Raw genomic sequence first — 18,346 nt, 5'->3', positions numbered from 1 at the left:
GGGGTGATGGCCGTCGACCTGGCGGCCTGAAGCAGCCCTCGGCCAGGGCAAGCGAAGATGGGTTGCCAGGTCAGACCGTCACCGTCAGACCGAGCAAGAGCCGGCCGACTATCGCAGCACGCAATATCTCTCGCCGGTGTAGGACGGGCCGCTGCGGGCAGATTACCCATTTGATCAGGGGGCCTGAGATGCATTGCGGAGGGCATCACATTACATAGCCTATCACAGGCTTCACCACCGGGGCTCGCGCGCGGTCGCTACCGCACAAAGAGGTATCTGTCCCGGGCTCAGCTTTGCGCCGACGAGGGCCCGGTCAATGGGCAAGCTGGGAATATGGCAAGCTGGGAAGCTGGGGTCGGCCACACCTTCAGGCTTGTGTGTTCTGAGGGGATCAGGAGCTGTGCTTGCCTGCCAGCCCACCCGCACGCCGAATCCTTCCTCTTGGGTTGGCAGGTTCGTTCGGTTGGGTTGGGTCGGGTTGGGTTAGGGGGACGGTGTGAGAAGTGCCCCGCGGCCAACCCCCGCCCCGCGATCTGCTTGCTGGAGGGGCTGAGGGGTAGTTGGGATCGGAGGCAGGTTGGCAGGGGACAAGCTGTGAGTCTGTGGCAGCCACCCTGGCAACAGGCGCTCCTTGGCAGCTGCTGCGCAGCCAGTCTCCCGGGTGAGCTGCCATAGCTCCCTGGGCTGGGGAATGACGACTTGTGCTACTGCTTGTCCACAGCACTGCAGGAGCCGCGCATGTGAACGCTGCTGGCGTGCGTAAGTGGGCACGGAGGAGGCACGCACAGGGTAAGACCAGGACAGGACGGGCAGGCAGGCAGGCAAGGCAGGCAGTCCTGGCAGACAGGCAGAGTACACCCAGAATGCTTCTTCACACGAGAAGCCTGGAAGCCCCTCTGCTAATAGCCTTGCTTGCTGTGATGCGACTCGTCCTCGGTGGGCGGAACTGTGGATGCGGTGCGAGGGGTGCTGATCCCAGTTTCCCCAGCACCGCCGGCGTCATCGGCACCTGACGAGGGACATACACTGACTGTGGCTTGGTAACAAAAGGGGGCGAGGCCGAGGTACCCTACCCAGGTACCTGCAGCGCCTGCAGGCCTTTGTGAGGGCCAAAGTACCTGGGCAGCTGGGTACCTGGGTACCTGCGCCTGCGGGACATGTCAACCATAGATCGAGGCTCAACTTTACCGAGTCAACCCTCACTCGTCCCACGGAGGGGGCCTTGGACGGCGCAAGACGGTACTTGGGCTCACATCACATCATCTTGGCTCCAGGTCAATTAGATCGGCTTCCGTCCCATTCCAGCTGCGCTTGTCCTGCCGCATTCGAACTCACCTTGGGCCGGAACCCCTCGCGATATAAAAACCCTCCACACGACCCACAATCCACCCCTCCGGCCTCCTGGGCCTCCACAGCAAATACCCTCAAGCTCTTCCAACCCCTCGCACAAAAAGGTAGCCAACTCCGGCAAGCTCTCCTTCGACTTACTCGTCACTAGCCGACACGTACTCGACACCGACCGACGTCATCACCACAGCCAACACAACCCCAGGTCAGCAACCCAACCCGAGTCCTCCCCCATCTTGCAACCCCCTACCGAGTCCAACCTGGTTTACTCACCGGCTCAAGATACAAGCAAAACCAGCCAAGATGGGTGTCACCGTTCAACATCACGAGGAGGGCACTGGCGCACAGCCAACCCCCGGCCAGACTGTCACCATTGACTACACCGGATACCTGAAGGACGAGTCCAAGCCCGACAACAAGGGCAACAAGTGAGTCTCCTTCCCTGAACGGCGCCACCTTTACGCAGGACGGACATACGAGGCACATACAGCTGGTACCGAGTACTGACCCGTCCCTTCCCCCTCTCTCAAGGTTTGACAGCTCCATTGGCCGCGGCGACTTCGTCACCAAGATCGGCGTTGGCCAGGTCATTAAGGGTAAATACACACCAGACTAAATTCCTGTACTCATGCCAGGTGGATGCGCACTGACAGCCTTTCAGGATGGGATGAGGGCGTCGTCCAGATGAAGGTTGGCGGCAAGGCCACTCTCAACATCACCAGGTAAAGTCCACCCTGCCCTGTGCCCTCCCGGGCCGACGTTTAGCAACGCTAACTGACGTTGGCACAGTGACTACGGCTATGGTGCCCGGTAAGAATCCCCTCAGTTCTCAGTTCAGTCTCAATGACCCGAGGAGTAGCAACATGCTCACTTTCGCCGATCCACCAACCCCCCCCCCCCCCGAGATTCACCCAGTCTACTTTTGTGGGAACGTGCATGCTAACACCTTGACCAGTGGCTTCCCCGGCCACATCCCCCCCAACTCGGACCTCATCTTGTAAGTTGGGCTCGTTAGATAACCTAGCATCATCAAGTACGGAAACTAACCTGCACGTGTGTAGCGACGTCCACCTGAAGAACGTCCAGTAGATGTGGGAGGAGCAGACGAAAAAAGGAACCGTAGTTAGACATTCGCTTGATCCCTAGCGGAAAGGCTGAGAATAAAGGCCCCCATGGGAGCTTGACACCCACTGCACTGCACGTTCCGATCACTTTGTGATGTGCCCCTTGCTTGCGCTCCTTCACGAAAGTCCGTTTGTGAGAGAGCCGAAGGTTGCACCTGGCATAGTGAGTGACCACTGTGATTTGGCGAGGCAGCAAGGAGCGAACGAACCACACCTAAGGAATATGCATGTCTCTGATCCTGCGGCGGAGACGTCTTTCTCAAGCTTGTTTGCCGTCATAACTTGAAATGGGTCGCACGTAGGCTCGACCACCCACCCACCTCACTCTCCAACCAGCCATAAGGCCGAAGAAAGGACTGTCTAACATTATCACCATCGGTTCGGTGATGTTTCGCGAAGCGGAACTGTGCATGATCTTGCCTGACGACCAGACGGCAAATGGCCAGGAGGACAACTGAGATCGCGCAACATCTCTCATAAGCTGTCCCGCCACAAGCTGTCGCACGCCCAGGAACTCACCGCCCGAGATTCGCTCGCTTCCCCGGGCCAGGGCCGGCTGTAGGCAGGTCCAAATGGGCCGGCGGGATACATACGTACGAGCTCAATAGCCTATTCTGGCGACACACCACGTTGGAGCTCCCTTTGGAGGTTGAGATGGCGGAGGCGGCTGTCGCAACACCCGGAGTGGGGGGGCGAGCCATCTTTTGAGATGATGTTCCATTTGACTCACCCAGTGGAACATGACGCAACGTGAGCAGATGGTTTTGATAACCGGACTCCCCGGACGGGTTGGGACCACCATAGGACGGCGACTGGGTCACCTGCGCGAGGGCTTTCGAAGCTGGGTGGTACATGCTCGTCTTGCCCAGCACATGCCTCCCCAGCCTCGCGGCCATGGGTGAGTTTGAACTGCATCGCACGACCGTAGGTTACATAATTTCCCGAGCTATTCCTATCCCTCGGTAAACACTGTAGGGAGAGTTTGACGCTTGCAAGTACGTCAGCTCCAGGAGCTATTCATAGGTTTGCCGGTAGTTGGGGCTGGCTATTGTGTCGGTATTGATGGCGGATCGGCTGGTGAGCTATCTCAGTACAGGTGGGGAGGGATTCTGACCGACGACGGGCGTTCAAGAGAAGAGGGAGGTCGCTTCCATATTTCACAAAGATGTCTGCCTATCTGTCTGCCTACAGAGGTAGGTAGGTACTTAGTATCTGGCCATCTGTTTAGAAGTCCGTGGAAGAAGATTCCCCCTCAGGTCTAGATGACAGGCAGTTGTAGCTTCCCTCACTGCTTTACAAATCAGAAGCATGCATAAGTCATGGTTTCGCCTCCCATAAATCATAGCCTCCAGTGAGACAGGACTGATCTCGGCCACCAGGATACATTCATAGCTTCTCTTTCCACGGCTCAAGAACCCAAGAACCCAAGAACCGAGGCATTTACCTGTGTTGAAGCTTCTCAAGTGCTCCTTCTTGCAAAGCCCACTAGTCCATCCACGACCGGGGAAAGCTCGTCTGTGCGACGGACCCGCTGCCTCCAGTACCTACCACAAGCTACAGCTGACCCCACCTGCCTAAGTGACCACCCCCCTCCAAATCCAACCGACCAGCCAGTCAGTCTCACATCTTCCCAAAGCATCATTCCATCCATACCACAAGGACCCACACCCATCTCTAACTGCCTTCTCCTTCTCAACGAAAGATAGATCCATTCGCTTGTGACGAGTCCGGCAAACTGGGGAAGCGCAAACTTTCCTGCGACGGGGACTCCCTGCCTCCTCAGTGCAAGAAGATGACTGTGAGCATCCTCAACCCGTCCGTCCATAGCCGACCCGCCCGTTTTCCCCATCGAACACGCCATCGGGGCAGCACACCCAGGGCATGGGCTTGTAGCTCCAAACAGCTGCGACGAGTGACCTGCTGTTGACATACTGACCGGTCTCCCATGTTTGTAGGAACAGAGGCTCCCCGAAGTCGACCTGGTCACCAGGATGCAGGTCGACGAGTCCGTGGTTGGGAACAACGACATCGATGAGTCTCTCTACAGCCGACAGCTCTATGTCTTGGGACACGAGGCCATGAAGCGCATGGGCGCTTCCAACGTGCTCATCGTCGGACTCAAGGGCCTCGGTGTCGAGATAGCCAAGAACGTCGCCCTCGCTGGCGTCAAGAGCTTGACCCTCCACGATCCTGCCCCTGTGGCTATCGCAGATCTGTCCTCCCAGTTCTTCCTACGCCCTGATGATGTCGGCAAGCCCCGGGATGCAGTCACCGCGCCCCGGGTTGCCGAGCTGAACGCATACACCCCAGTCAGCGTACACAAGTCTTCCGGGTAAGCCTCGCCCTCTCCTATCCTTATTAGGGACCTAGATGTGGATCAGTCACTGACGTCAGTCTCTTCTCCAGGCTTGCCGAAAGCCTCTCCGAGCTCGACAAGTACCAGGTCGTTGTCCTAACCGGCGCTCCCCTCACAGAACAGCTTGCGATCGGCGACTACTGTCACTCGAAAGGCATCTACTTCATCACCGCGGACACCTTTGGCCTATTCGGCAACATCTTCTGCGATTTCGGAGACAAGTTCTCGGTTATCGATGCGACCGGCGAGAACCCCCAGAACGGCATCATAGCTGGTGTCGACGATGAGGGTGTTGTGTCCGCCCTCGACGAGACCCGCCACGGCCTTGAGGACGGAGACTATGTGACATTTTCCGAAATCGAGGGCATGGAGGGTCTAAACAACTCTGAGCCACGAAAGATCACAGTGAAGGGCCCATATACTTTCTCTATTGGCGATGTCTCGGGTCTGGGCCAGTACAAGCGGGGAGGTCTGTTCCAACAAGTCAAGATGCCCAAGATCCTGAATTTCAAGAGCATCACACAGTCGCTGGCAGAACCCGAATTCCTTGTGTCTGACTACGCCAAGTTTGATCGCCCACAGCAACTTCACATTGGATTCCAAGCCCTGCATGCGTTTGTCCAAACTCAAGGCCACCTGCCGAGGCCGATGAACAAGGACGATGCTGCCGTGGTGGTCAAGTCCGCAGAAGCCTTTGCCAAGAAGACGGGTGTCGATGTCGAGCTTGACGAGAAGCTTTTGACCGAGCTCAGCTACCAGGCCACGGGAGACCTGAATCCCATGGCTGCTTTCTTTGGCGGACTTGCTGCTCAGGAGGTTCTTAAAGCAGTCTCGGGCAAATTCCACCCGGTGCAGCAGTGGATGTACTTCGACTCCTTGGAATCGCTTCCTCAAGGCTTTAAGAGGTCTGAGGAACTGTGTGCGCCCACCGGCAGCCGCTACGATGGACAGATAGCAGTCTTTGGCAAGGAGTACCAGGAAAAGATATCGAACATCAAGCAGTTCCTCGTTGGCGCCGGAGCCATCGGTTGTGAGATGCTCAAGAACTGGGCTATGATTGGTCTGGGTACTGGACCCAAGGGCCAGATCACTATCACTGATATGGACTCGATCGAGAAGAGTAACCTGAACCGGCAGTTCTTGTTCCGACCAAAGGATGTGGGCAAGATGAAGAGCGACTGTGCAGCTGCCGCCGTTCAGCTTATGAATCCGGACCTGAGAGATCACACAGTCTGTTTGAAAGACCGTGTCAGCCCAGAAACCGAGGAGATCTTCAACGAGGACTTCTGGAACGGCCTGGATGGCGTCACCAATGCTCTGGACAACGTCGAGGCAAGAACATACGTTGACCGTCGTTGTGTCTTCTTCAAGAAGCCCCTCCTCGAGAGTGGCACACTGGGTACGAAGGGCAACACACAAGTTGTCCTGCCCGGTATTACGGAGTCGTACTCATCTTCGGTCGACCCACCTGAGCAGTCATTCCCGATGTGTACACTGCGAAGTTTCCCCAACAAGATCGAGCACACGATCGCCTGGGCGCGCGAGCTTTTCGAGACCAACTTCGTCAAACCGGCTGAGACGGCGAACTTATACCTCACAAAACCGGATTACCTCAAGACCACGCTGGCACAAGGTGGCGATCAGAAGACCACCCTGACGGTGCTCCGCGACTATCTGAAGAACGAGCGCGCTCTCACGTTTGAGGACTGCGTGAGCTGGGCCCGCATGGTATTTGAGAAGCAGTACAATAACGCCATCCAACAATTGCTTTACAACTTCCCCAAGGACTCCGTGTCGTCCAGTGGGCAGCCTTTCTGGTCTGGCCCTAAGCGAGCTCCGGATGCGCTGAAGTTCGATATCAACGACCCAACCCACTACCAATTCCTCGTCGCGGCAACCAACCTGCATGCTTTCAACTACAATATCAATGTGCGGGACAAGGACCGCGCTGCATATGAGGCTGCGTTGGAGTCGATGATCGTCCCAGACTTCACTCCAGACCCCGGTGTCAAGATTCAGGCCGACGACAAGGAGCCAGTAAGTAAAACCAAGAATGTTCGCTGCATAGCACATGATCTGACCATTTATAGGACCCCAACAAGGACGCATCAGGGGCCTTTGGGGACGATGCAGAACTTGAGAAGATCGCAGCCGAGATCCCTGACCCCAAGTCGCTGGCAGGGTTCAAGCTCACGCCAGTCGAGTTTGAGAAGGACGATGATACCAACTACCACATCGATTTCATCACGGCAGCAAGCAACCTGCGGGCGATGAACTACAAGATCGAGACGGCAGATCGCCACAAGACCAAGTTCATTGCTGGCAAGATCATTCCGGCAATCGCGACCACCACTGCGTTGGTGACTGGCCTGGTTGTCTTGGAGTTGTACAAGATCGTGGATGGGAAGACGGACGTGGAGCAGTACAAGAATGGATTTGCCAACCTGGCCCTTCCTTTCTTTGGCTTCAGCGAGCCCATAGGCAGCCCCAAGGTCACCTGGAAGGGGCGCAATGGCGAGGAGCAAAAGATGGACAAGATCTGGGACCGATTCGAGGTCAAGAATATTACACTGAAGGAGCTCATTGAGGTTTTCGAGGCGCGGGGCCTCGAAATATCCATGGTGAGCTCAGGCGTGAGCCTGCTCTATGCGATATTCTTCCCCCCGGCCAAGAAGAACGAGCGTCTCGCGATGAAGCTCTTCGACCTCATCGAGTTCGTGTCCAAGAAGCCAGTCCCAGCGCATCAGAAGTCCGCCATATTCGAGGTCGTCACCGAGGACGCGGACGGAGAGGACGTTGAGGTGCCATACGTGATGGTTACGCGGGAGTGAACAAGCACGTGCTGTTGGAGTGGCCGGGAGTAGCAGGCTGCCATGGGAAACATACAATTAGGAGAGCATATCAAGATAGAATGGTTGCGACGGTTTTCATTGATGGGTTCTATCAGAGGTGTGAGTGAGTGCGTGTGTGCGCAAGTTTTGACCTAGTCGACAGAACAAAGAACTTAGAAGATTAACCAGAACAATCCACGTCTTGAACAATTAAGCTAGTCTGAGTTTCTATTCTGTACCCCGTACATGCTATCCACATCAACACCATATCAAGCCACCTGCTTCGTTGCTTTGTACGGAGTAGCGGCTGCATGACTAAGTCCCGGGTGCCCCGCTGTTGTGGACCCGTTTTGGTGTCCACGTCATGATTAGACGAGCATTACTGTGACGACCCGTCCGCCCAGTTACTGTGTAGGCACAGCTGGAACTGGTAGCTTACAGCAGGTCGGCTGAATCAGTGTAAGCCGTTAGCAATCGGTCCCCACTGCCCAAGTAGACTAGGCTAGGTGCACTTGCGGGGGGTTTGGAATCTTGGGATATGAGACTAGCTAGTCGTTGATCCATTGCATGTAACTAACTCCTCGCTTGGTGATAATGGCAGTCGTCACCAGTCAAGCGCAATATACATATACCTCGCCCTGCCCTCACTTCTCGGCTTCTTCGTTCGTGAGCGCTCACTGACCACTTGTGGAAGACCAACCTGTGATTATCGAGTCCATGTCACTCAGTCCTCCTCTCTCAAAATTGGCAAAGCATAGGATCTCAAGCGTTCTCATCCAACAGACTTCCCGCGGGCTGTCGTCAAAGCGACCCCTCAATTTTGTGTACTCGGCAGTCGGAGCGCCCCTCGTTCACAAACAGTGTCCTGCGAGACTCGGCTCACCACCGTTCTTTTCCCACCACAACGCCCCCTACCTGACGCAGACAAGAATGGTGAATGCCCCAGGCTGTGGTTCTGCGACATGAGCGGAGACGCTAACATTAGCCGCGCAGTCGACCACGGGAAAGGTCACGGACTGGGTTGACCCCTCGGACAAGAGCGGCGAGTTCAAGAGGCAGGTCAGCTCGTTCCGGGACTGGATCTCCAACGAGGCCGGGGCCAAGTTCCCGGCCGAGAAGGGGAGGTATCACCTGTATATCAGCTACGCATGCCCTTGGGTGAGTTATCTGTGCCTGAAACCCGGGTAATGACCAACCAGACCAACTGATCACGTCCGCAGGCGAACCGTACGCTCATCGCGAGGAAGCTGAAGGGGCTGGATGACTTCATCACCGTGTCCGCGGTGCACTGGCACCTGGGAGAGAAAGGTGAGTCGCAGGCGACGGAGGAAAACGACAACGGCGGGGGTGAGGAGCATGTGGCTGAAAATGTGAGACAGGATGGCGCTTCCCGACCGCCGAAGACAAGGACGCCGAGGGCGAGAACGTGGTCCCGGACCCGCTGCACGACGACTTCACGCACCTGCGGCAGATCTACTTCGAGTCGGACCAGGATTACTCGGGCCGCTTCACCGTGCCGGTCCTGTACGACAAGAAGCAGAAGCGCATCGTGAGCAACGAGAGCAGCGAGATTCTGCGCATGCTCGACAACGCGGTGAGTGACCCTTGGCCCCAGTCCTCTCAACCCCCACCCCCCTATTCTCAACATGCTGGTGATGTAACCCGAGTCCTGACGGTTTCTTTTAGTTCGACGACCAACTCGACGACAAGTACCGCAGTGTTCACCTCTACCCGGAGGCGCTACGGTCCAAGATAGACGAGGCCAATGAGTGGCACTACGACCTGATCAACAACGGCGTGTACAAGTCTGGGTTTGCGACCACCCAGGAGGCCTACGAACGCAATGTCCGCGCGCTGTTCGAGGCCCTCGACAAGGCTGAGGCGCACCTTGCCGCGGGTGAGGGGCCTTACTACTTTGGCAAGGAGCTGACTGAAACCGATGTCAGGCTGTAAGTGATATGTATCTTTGTGTTTGTGACTGGATGGGATGGAAAGCTGACTGAGGGACTTGATCAGGTTTGTCACTATTATCAGATTTGACGTAAGTTTACGAGATTACACATTCACCCGGTTCCTTTCCTTGCCATCCCATCCCATCAGAACCCCCATACCAGGGAAAACGGAAAAACGCTACTTTCTTTGTCTAACAACCTGCCCACTTTAGCCTGTCTACGTCCAGCACTTCAAGTGCAACATCAAAGACATCCGGTCGGGGTATCCACACCTGCACAACTGGATGCGCAACCTGTACTGGAACCACGAGGCCTTCAAGGACACGACCAACTTCCTGCACATCAAGTACCACTACACCCGCTCGCACAAGCAGATCAACCCCTTCTCCATCACCCCCGTCGGCCCCCTTCCTGACATACTGCCCCTGGGCGAGGAGGTCACCGTGGTCAAGCAAGCTGGTAAGCAGTGAGGGAAGAGATTGCTTGGGGAACTCGAGGTCATACTCGCGTAGTGCCGAGGCTGGTCTGATCCAAGGAAGGCAGGGAGTAAGGGCCGCCTATAGCGAGCCCTAAAGTACCATGTACATGGACTACTACTGAGATTAGTGTAGCATGATGTGATTGTGTTGAGAGTATAGCAGTATTCAGAATAATCGTAAATGTGAGCATGGTGAACAAGGATTGGCGGTCACAACACCTGTTTACCTATTAGGTAGGGATGTGTTCTAGAAAGACCTTGCCAGTTGAACCTGAGAGATGGTGAACCAAGTGTCCCTGCTCGCTTCTGCGCCTGAAACTTACTTTGAGATTTGTCCTGACCTTGCCTGGCCTTATCATATATTCATTACCATTACCGCTACCGTGCCGCCGTCGTATCGCCGTCACACCTTCACTAATGAGACCGAAGTCCCTACAGCTGAACTACTTCCTATCGAACTGACTAGGTACCTAGGTAGGTATGTGATTATCCTGTATAGGAGGTTCCTCTATAGATCGTTATTCCATATGATGTTGTCCCAAAGAAGGCATCTCATAAGAGGGTGTCCCATAGGAGGGAGCTGTATAGGGAGGATAAGGGGAGATACCGTGGGTAGCGACGCCCGAGCAGAGCGCGTCACTTTCAAGACCATACAAAGTGCTTCTCACTCCAAGATCACGGACTAGAGAGGGCCATAATTCAATGTTCAATTTAAAATCCAATTGCTTGCCGATCCCATATACCAAAATGTGTGAACTACGTGAGTAGCTAGTCAAAAAACTAGAAAATCAACGTCACAACTCCACGCAGGCCATTTGCAAAGACATCATTCCCAACACCAGCCGCCGTCATTAAAATGCGATTTCTTCTTTCCCTTTTTTGGTGGTTGCTCGTCCCCTTTACCAAGATCCAAGATGATATTGCGACAAAGGCCCAGTTAGGTCTGTCAAAGGATAACTCTACAAACTTTCCCCTTCCTCAAGATGGTGGTACGCATTATCAAAACGGGCCATTAGTTAATTATGTAAATGGTATGCAGGTCAAAACATGTATCAAGTGCTGATGATGTGGTGTATATCCAAGAACGGAATCTACAGCTGCCCGGAAAGGCATGCTTCGGTGGCTGTGGCCCAAAAGTTAGTGACGGTCGCGGTAGGTAGGGACATGGCTTGGGAGCAGACTTACCTGAGTTGATGTACGCCCTCCTGGCATCGAGCGGGACGCCGAACCTCCTCTCAAGCTCCTGCTTGACGCCCTTCTTGGTCACGGTCATGAGGTCCGCGGTGCGCAGGATCTCACGGATCTCGGCCAGCAGCGCGTCGTCGCCGGGCAGGCCGGCGAGGTTGCTCATCTCGAGGTCGTTCTGGCTGCCGCCGAAGAACTGGCTGCCGCCGAACTGGCTCGCGCGGTTGACAGGGGTGTGGCCACCGCCCATCATCTCGCTCGCCGCGAAGCTCAGGCGGCTCTGGGAGCCGGCCAGGGGCACCTTGAGGTCACCAGAGCTGTTGTTGTACGGGCCATGGCCGTAGTTGACCACAGAGCCAGGCCGCGAGGGGGTGTAGCCGCCCCAGCCGTACTCTGACACGCCGACGTTGGGGCCCGCCTTGGTTGCGTAGCTGAAGCCGGAGACCTCGGAGCGTACGTCGTCGCGCGCAGTCTGGGCGTCCCAGAGCTCGGCCTGGTACTCCTCCCACTTCTTGCGGGGGATGGAGGCCGGGTCGAACTTGCCCTCGTCGGAGATGACCACCTTCTTGCCCTTCTCACCGGCAATGACACGAGTGTTACCCCAGTTGAAGTCGTCCATGTGCCAGAAAGCGTACAGAGGGAGGGCAAACGAGTAAACGGGGACGGCGCAGATGTAGAGCAGCATCCATCCGATCATTTCCCACTTGCGACGAACGATGAAGATGATACCCTGCAGACCGTAGATAGCACCAAGCATGATGAAGGCTGTCATGGGCACGACGGTAGCGTCGATGGAGAGGAGAACAATCAGGTAGACGATGTACGCAATTGTGACAGGTTGCACAACAGTGGTCAGCAGGTCCATGAACACGATGAAACGCATGCTGAAGCAGCAGAAACCACAGAGCTGGTTCATGGGCATGAGTTCCATCAGGTTGTGCACGGTGGAGTTGATCCAACGACGTCTTTGCGAGAGGAAAACAGTCCAGGAATCGGGTGCGATGGTCCATGCGTGTGCCTTCATCATGTACTTGGTCTTGTACTGCTGGTGGTGCCTCAGGAGCAGCGTTGTCAGGTATCGATCCTCACCAAGGTGGAGCAGGTTCTTCATGTGGAGGGTGTCGACACGAATCGTCGCGTACTGCTCGACAACTTCTCGGCTGACGAAGAGTGGCTTGCCTGAATCAGCGGCGCGGATGCGGTACATGGTGAAACAACCAGGAAGACAGGTGACAGAGCCGAAAAGACTTTCAAAGGCCTTGACCAAGTTATGCGAGATGTAGTATTCGTAGACCTGGATCATGGTGACGAAGGAGCTCTTGGCGTTGGTGAGGGCGGTCTCACCGCAAACAGCGATGAGGCGAGTGTCGTCCAAGAAGGCCGAGACGAAGCGGGTAGCAGAGTCCTGGGCAACAACAGTATCTGCGTCCATTTGCAAGAGGAATTCGTAGAAAGTTGGGTTGACGCCAATGATGTTCCGTATTTGGTGGTACATTTCCAGTTCCAAGGGGCTCATGGCCAGGTTGTAGTGGACGCGGTTGAGGAAGCGCATGATGACCATCTGCGAGTCTCGCTTGCCACGGTTACCAGGACGGGAGACCTCTGAAGGCTTGCCGACTTTGACCACGACCAGGAAGGGAACGATGTGACCCTGGACCTCATACAGACCAGAGTAGACCTTGCCCATGTTGTGTTGCTTCATACCTTCACCGAGGGACTCGAAGCTGAGCGGCTCGGGGTCGACAGTCTCAGAGACACCAAGAATGTCCAAAACAATACGAGGCGTGGGCCGGTCATTGCCTTGTCCAATAATCATTCCGTCGCAAATGACAATGAGCAGTTTGCGCTTGTCGTCGTAGCGCATACGAGCAGCTGAGTCGATAGCACGTCGAAGAGAATCTTCGTCTTCTGTATAGGCTGGAATTTGACACATGATGAATTTGTCCAGGTTCTCTGGCACGTTGTTCCCGCCGAATTGCAAGGCAGCGAGGAACTTGACTCCAATGATGGCGCAGAGAAGGATTGACACAGCCAGAATCAGGTAATTGGCGAACTGACACTTGACGGAGTTCCTAGTGTCGACGTCTGCGATGTAGAAGAGGTTGTCCAGGCAAAGCTTCATCCGTTGCTTCTTGGCCACGTCGAGAGCCAGAGCATCCCACAGTTTAGAGACATCTGAGCCGGCCTTCTGCTGGAAGAGGTCCACAACAAGTTGGTCCATGAAGTTGCCGAGCTCACCATCCGACGGTGGGTCCTCGCCAGCAGGGGCTCTCAAGCGCCGGCCGCCAGCGACATACTTGGTCATGTCATAGATACGAGAGCCGATGATGCCGACAGACTTGCCTTTCTGGCCCTGCTTCTTGATGTACTCAGGCGTGTAGCCGATGTTGCCCTTCTTGTAGCCACCTTGCTTGAGCCTGATCATTTGCTCCGTGAACCAGTCTGGACGGCTGTCATTCTGGTAGTAATTGAAGTCATGGTACTTGGCGTACAGAGAAGTGATGCTGGTAGTTCTCGCATCTCCTGTGAAATTGGTCGACGTGTAGTCTAGAGACACAGATGGGTCGACTTTGCCATCAACGCCCTGGCACAGTGCTGAAACTTGAACTGGGAACAGGTCGGTGACATCCTGGCCGGCAAATCTCTCCATGAGGTTATCGGAAATGTAAGAGGGGTAGTGAGTCGGCATGAATGCCTCCAAGTCGAAGACGATACCACGGATTGCGACATACATCCCCTTGCCGTTCTTGCCGTTGTAGTCCGTGAGTTCGGCAGAGCTGTAGACGTTCTGCTTGGGGCAGATAATCTGAGGCAAGGCGATAGTGAAGAAGATGGCGATCAAGCAGCTGAGCCAGATGATCATGTTGATTGCCAACTTTTCTCGCCAGGCCATGCGCACATCCTTTCTAGGCATCTTGCCCAACTTGCGGATGAGGAAGTCCGGCACCCACCAGGTCAGGAGGTACACGAAGAAGACCCAGCGCTTTCGAGTACCGGTATCCCTGAATTCCTCAACTTCCTCCATGGTCTTCTCGTTGCTCTTCTGAGCCATCTCCTCGCGAGTCTCGAGGTTTTTGAACATGTCACCGCCGCCTATCGCGGTCATGCCGGCATCTGAGCGGGCGTCAACATCGTCGCTGCCAAAGTACCCGGATTTGGACTTGTCGTTGTAGCCAGGCGTGTTGCTTGCTGAAAGCAGGCGTTCCTTGGAAGCAGCAAATGGGTCGCCTGGAGTGCCGCTTGGTGTCAGGTTGTCGCCCGCATCGGATGGTAGTCGATATCGGTTCGAGTCGATCTCGGCAAAGTTGTTCATCTCCATCCAGCAGCGTTCACTGAGGAAGACACCGGTTGAGCCTACTTGCACTTCATTGCTCGGCCACCGCTTCTCCTCAACAACAAGCTCGACCTTCTCGCGTTCACTGCCAACAAGGATCGTGTCCGCGTCAGCGAGGCCGAGGAATTCGGCAAAAGGTAGGAAAATGGTGAAGTCTGCCGAGCGAAGGCGCTGGCTAATCTCCGCAATACCAAAGGTCTGGACCTGTGTCCGGACACATTTACTGTCGAACTGGTTTGCGATCCTCCTGTCGTTGGGCTTGAGACAGAATACGAAGTACGCGTTGGTGCCAGGCGCAGTTACAGATTTGGTCACATTGTCTAAAGCAGACAAAAACTGACCAGATGCTCCTTGCTCACTGTGGCGGATGCTTCGCTTTGGCTCGCTGGACTCCTCCTCTTCCACCTTCTCGGACTCTTGAGCCGCGGTGTAGGCAGTCCCAGGGCGCTTCACTGTGCCAGGGCGGTACCTGTTCTTCCTCGACATGACGCTGGGAGCACGCGTAGGCTTCGAGCTGACGGTGGCCTGCATAACAGCAGTTCGCTCTTGCGGGTGTACCACGGTTTGCAGAGCCTCCTGACCAAAGAGACGGGCCACGAAGTCGCTCTTGGTCGAGTTGATGAGGTTAAGCAGGTCGCCCGAAATAACCTCACCGTTCTCTTCAACCAAACCCTTGACATGGTATTCAACCTCCCCAGCAAAATGCCTGACAGTGAATGATGCAGCGGAATTCTCGGACAGGAAGTTGCTGCCTGGAAGTCTGGCGGTAGCAGAGCTGACAGAAATGGCTGGGTTCTTGCCGTCGAATCGTTTCCTCAGACTCTCCAGCAGCTGGATATCGGTGCGGTGACGCCGAGTCTGGTCATCAAGGATACTCAGCAAGCCATTTCCAGTCTTGAGAAGACCCTTGGTGGCGTCTGAGTTGTCGAAGTAACTGGTTGCCGCAACAGACACTTCCTCGCTCTCAAGCAGCTCCGCCTTGTTGTCAAAGAAGTTCTTCAATGTCAAGTTGTAAAGGGCTTCCGTGGCAGCGTTGTTCAGAAGCTGATCAATCGTGCAGTGGGTGGGGGACTGCTGGATAAAACCGGGGAAGTCCACGATGGAGACGGTGTTGGCAATGGACTCCTCGGGGGCACATATCTTCTGGTTGATGTTCTCAATGACGTAGGCAACGAGCAGAGAATATAGGGTCCTGGCGAGCTCATTGGCGTTGGACCGGGCACCCGCAGGGTCCAGCATGACCGTGACCCTCTCCTTGTGAATGATCTTGGTCTTGTAACCCAGAGTTGTCTGTAGATCTTGCTGACCCACCCCAAGGAAAGCTGCCACGATGCTAAGGACATCTTTGTTCTTGACTGTGGTAGAGGTCTGACCACCCTCATGAGAGAAACCACCGCTGTCGTCTCCCTGGGCCGTGGTACTGTTGGACGTCTCGAACTCTAGCTGACCAATGTGCAGGATAGTTGCAAGGATCTGGCAAATCTCTGCGATCTCGCCCCTCGCGAATTCGAGCTTCCTCAGAGCCGTCTTGAACAGCTGGAAGCCCTCAGCGTCATTGATGCCGACCTTGAGCTGTGTGGGATGGCCAAGATATCTCCACCTCTTCTGACTAGCCCCGCCAGGTTGGTCGAGGCCAAGATGCTGCTTTTCAGCACCGCTGGTTCCGGCGAGAAGGTAGTAGAGGACGTGAAAGTTCCGCTCTCCGGTTGGTACTTCTGCGATCCTGCTCCGTTCGAGACGGTGGTCAAGAAGCTTGCCACCGATCAGCTCCGGATGCGTCGAGGAGGATGTGTCGTACTGTAGCTCGTAAAACAAGCCAGCCTTCGAGGCAGTTGGCGTGGTCGCGGTTTTGGTGGTGGTCAGGGTGTCGAAGACGTACGCAGCCAAGGAGACCTTATTAGAGAGAGGCGTAGATGTCTTGTTCAGGAGAGCGGTCAGGATGTGTGATCGTACGGTAGTCTTGCCAGAGCCGGATTCACCACTGTCTTCGCGTCAGCTTCTTCGAGACTATATAGACACGGAGACAAAAAGGGAAGAAGACGCGTACAGGAACAGAATGGCCTGGTTCTCGGAACGATGGCCAAGCCTGATGAAGGCCCTGCCGGCCATGTCCTCGGCACCAGCCATGGCACTCCCCTCCTTGCCGCCATCGTGACCCTTGGTGGAGGAGGTATAGGTATTCAGGGAGATGAGCGCGTGAGAGGACAGCTGTGCCGTGGGTATGTTGACATGGAATCGACTGGCCAGGTGTGCCGTGATCTGTGTGTCGGACTGGAGATGGGCGGGCAACGAGGGCAAGGATGGTTGCGTGTGAGCACCACCGTTGCCGCCGTGGACGTTGGACGCCATGGTGGACGTTGAGGGTCGTCCGAGACAGCCAGAGATGGCGTCTGGGAAATACCTAGCCCAAGCGTCCCCTCAGTGGCCGTTGTGGTTCGGGGCCGGGCTGGAGATCGTGCAGAATCGAGCACTGCTACGCTCTTAGGCCCAAACTGGGAAACGGCGAGGAAGAATATTTCGTCTGCGACTCCCGTCGTAGGAGATGCCTTGCCGGGAGCTCTTTTCCGCCACAACAAGGACGTGAAGGTGGTGAAATCCGAGACTGCGGGCAGCAAAGTCTCGAGACCAACGAACGGCTCAACAACCACTACAACTCGATTACAAGCGAGCGAGCGTCAAACAAGACAATGACAATGACAATGACAAAAAAACGAATGTCTAGGTGGGAGGATTGGGATCAGGGTGCAAAGGCAACAACGATATGCAAGCAACGGGATGCTTCAGGACGGATCACGCCCAGCCCAGGTCTAAGAGTCCGAGGCGCGGGCGGTACAACACAGTGGGCAGCAGCAGGAAGCAATCCTTACGAACAGTACGGTGCAGGCAAGCATGAGGTGGCGCTCGGGTTGGAGCCGTGGCTCGTCCAGGTCTTTCCAATGACTCCCGGGTTAAAGGGGGCGACGGCCACGGACAGCTGGGCAGTGTAAGGGACGATTTCTGGGGCAAGTATATTTTTGTACGGCATGCCGATGGGGCCACTTGTGCAGGTCGACTCCTATACGAAGTCCAGGCTCCCTGGGGCGCACCCAGAAACACCCAGAACAGACCCAGAACACCCAGACAACCCCACCCCTGGGGCCACTCTTGGGCCGGCGTGGACCACGGCACTCCGAGACCCAGAGACCAGGAGACCCAAGCCGGTTGCAACCGATTCAATTGGTTTGCCATTGTTCTTGTCTACAGTACTGTGGTACTTTCTTCTTCTTCTTCTTCCTCCTCTGCCGCTTTCTCTTGTTGGTCTGAGTGAGGCATGCTGGCATGTGGTTTGCCGTGCAGGAGGGAGAAGACGTCAGGTAGGTCACGTCACTCGACCATGACAAGCTTCTGGAAACCCTGTCATATCAGTCGGCACTGCTGCCAGTTACGAGCTCACCCATCCATCCCAGTGGTTTGTCGTGTTGCTTGTGCAGTTGTGAGCGGGACGGCCGTCCTGCCGTCCTGCCGTCTAGGGCTGCGGCGGTCATGAGCACATGTCTCAGTCCTTTGTTGGGCATCCCGAGGTCTTGGTCCTTGTGATGTTGCTGAGGATTTTGGATTCTGTGTTTGGACGGCGCGTGCTCCTCGTCCGGCCAACCAAGACTTGCTTACACCACGGGACTGTATCAAGTGTGAGTCCCGAGAACTGCCAGCCAGCCAGCCTGTGCGCTGCCCACTACTCGCAGTTCGTTGGTAATAAGCC

The 18,346-nt window shown here is 55.6% G+C and overlaps 4 protein-coding genes across 4 annotated transcripts; 3 read left to right on the top strand and 1 right to left on the bottom strand.

Annotated features, from left to right (window-relative positions):
- Positions 1–1,172: 1,172 nt before the first annotated feature.
- Positions 1,173–2,849, top strand: KVR01_002861 (uncharacterized protein). The gene is made up of 6 exons (XM_044792570.1): positions 1,173–1,775; positions 1,879–1,943; positions 2,009–2,069; positions 2,137–2,157; positions 2,303–2,344; positions 2,409–2,849. The coding sequence occupies exons 1-6, from the start codon at positions 1,651–1,653 to the stop codon at positions 2,434–2,436; spliced, it is 342 nt and encodes a 113-aa protein (XP_044647876.1). The 5' UTR covers positions 1,173–1,650; the 3' UTR covers positions 2,437–2,849.
- Positions 2,850–4,084: 1,235 nt separating this feature from the next.
- On the top strand, positions 4,085–7,872 carry KVR01_002970 (E1 ubiquitin-activating protein UBA1). Its single transcript, XM_044788272.1, has 4 exons — positions 4,085–4,269; positions 4,427–4,803; positions 4,878–6,864; positions 6,918–7,872. The coding sequence occupies exons 1-4, from the start codon at positions 4,264–4,266 to the stop codon at positions 7,656–7,658; spliced, it is 3,111 nt and encodes a 1,036-aa protein (XP_044647985.1). The 5' UTR covers positions 4,085–4,263; the 3' UTR covers positions 7,659–7,872.
- A 366-nt stretch (positions 7,873–8,238) lies between these two features.
- KVR01_003381 (uncharacterized protein) lies at positions 8,239–10,379 on the top strand. The gene is made up of 7 exons (XM_044785235.1): positions 8,239–8,591; positions 8,652–8,816; positions 8,879–8,966; positions 9,038–9,252; positions 9,345–9,607; positions 9,675–9,699; positions 9,823–10,379. The coding sequence occupies exons 1-7, from the start codon at positions 8,376–8,378 to the stop codon at positions 10,078–10,080; spliced, it is 1,230 nt and encodes a 409-aa protein (XP_044648396.1). The 5' UTR covers positions 8,239–8,375; the 3' UTR covers positions 10,081–10,379.
- Positions 10,380–10,788: 409 nt separating this feature from the next.
- KVR01_002563 (uncharacterized protein) lies at positions 10,789–17,567 on the bottom strand. Its single transcript, XM_044793342.1, has 3 exons — positions 16,655–17,567; positions 11,274–16,588; positions 10,789–11,211 (listed from the first exon to the last, which is right to left on the bottom strand). The coding sequence occupies exons 1-3, from the start codon at positions 16,954–16,956 to the stop codon at positions 11,180–11,182; spliced, it is 5,649 nt and encodes a 1,882-aa protein (XP_044647578.1). The 5' UTR covers positions 16,957–17,567; the 3' UTR covers positions 10,789–11,179.
- Positions 17,568–18,346: the final 779 nt, after the last annotated feature.

The sequence above is a fragment of the Diaporthe batatas genome (assembly GCF_019321695.1).
Source record: "Diaporthe batatas strain CRI 302-4 chromosome Unknown Contig00003, whole genome shotgun sequence".
Taxonomy (NCBI): Eukaryota; Fungi; Ascomycota; class Sordariomycetes; order Diaporthales; family Diaporthaceae; genus Diaporthe; species Diaporthe batatas.
Note: the sequence above shows the minus strand (reverse complement) of the source record. Positions and strands in the feature narration are given on the sequence as shown.

Coding starts and splice junctions, on each gene's coding strand:
- KVR01_002970 (XM_044788272.1), top strand. Junction 4,804..4,877: donor AGCGTACACAAGTCTTCCGG/GTAAGCCTCGCC, acceptor TCTCTTCTCCAG/GCTTGCCGAAAGCCTCTCCG. Junction 6,865..6,917: donor AGGCCGACGACAAGGAGCCA/GTAAGTAAAACC, acceptor GACCATTTATAG/GACCCCAACAAGGACGCATC.
- KVR01_003381 (XM_044785235.1), top strand. CDS start 8,376: ATGTCACTCAGTCCTCCTCTCTCAAAATTGGCAAAGCATAGGATCTCA. Junction 8,592..8,651: donor ACCTGACGCAGACAAGAATG/GTGAATGCCCCA, acceptor TTAGCCGCGCAG/TCGACCACGGGAAAGGTCAC. Junction 9,608..9,674: donor ACTGAAACCGATGTCAGGCT/GTAAGTGATATG, acceptor GGACTTGATCAG/GTTTGTCACTATTATCAGAT.
- KVR01_002563 (XM_044793342.1), bottom strand. CDS start 16,956: ATGGCGTCCAACGTCCACGGCGGCAACGGTGGTGCTCACACGCAACCA. Junction 16,589..16,654: donor AACCAGGCCATTCTGTTCCT/GTACGCGTCTTC, acceptor ACGCGAAGACAG/TGGTGAATCCGGCTCTGGCA. Junction 11,212..11,273: donor GAGGGCGTACATCAACTCAG/GTAAGTCTGCTC, acceptor TTTGGGCCACAG/CCACCGAAGCATGCCTTTCC.
- KVR01_002861 (XM_044792570.1), top strand. CDS start 1,651: ATGGGTGTCACCGTTCAACATCACGAGGAGGGCACTGGCGCACAGCCA. Junction 1,776..1,878: donor CCCGACAACAAGGGCAACAA/GTGAGTCTCCTT, acceptor CCCTCTCTCAAG/GTTTGACAGCTCCATTGGCC. Junction 2,345..2,408: donor CCCAACTCGGACCTCATCTT/GTAAGTTGGGCT, acceptor GCACGTGTGTAG/CGACGTCCACCTGAAGAACG.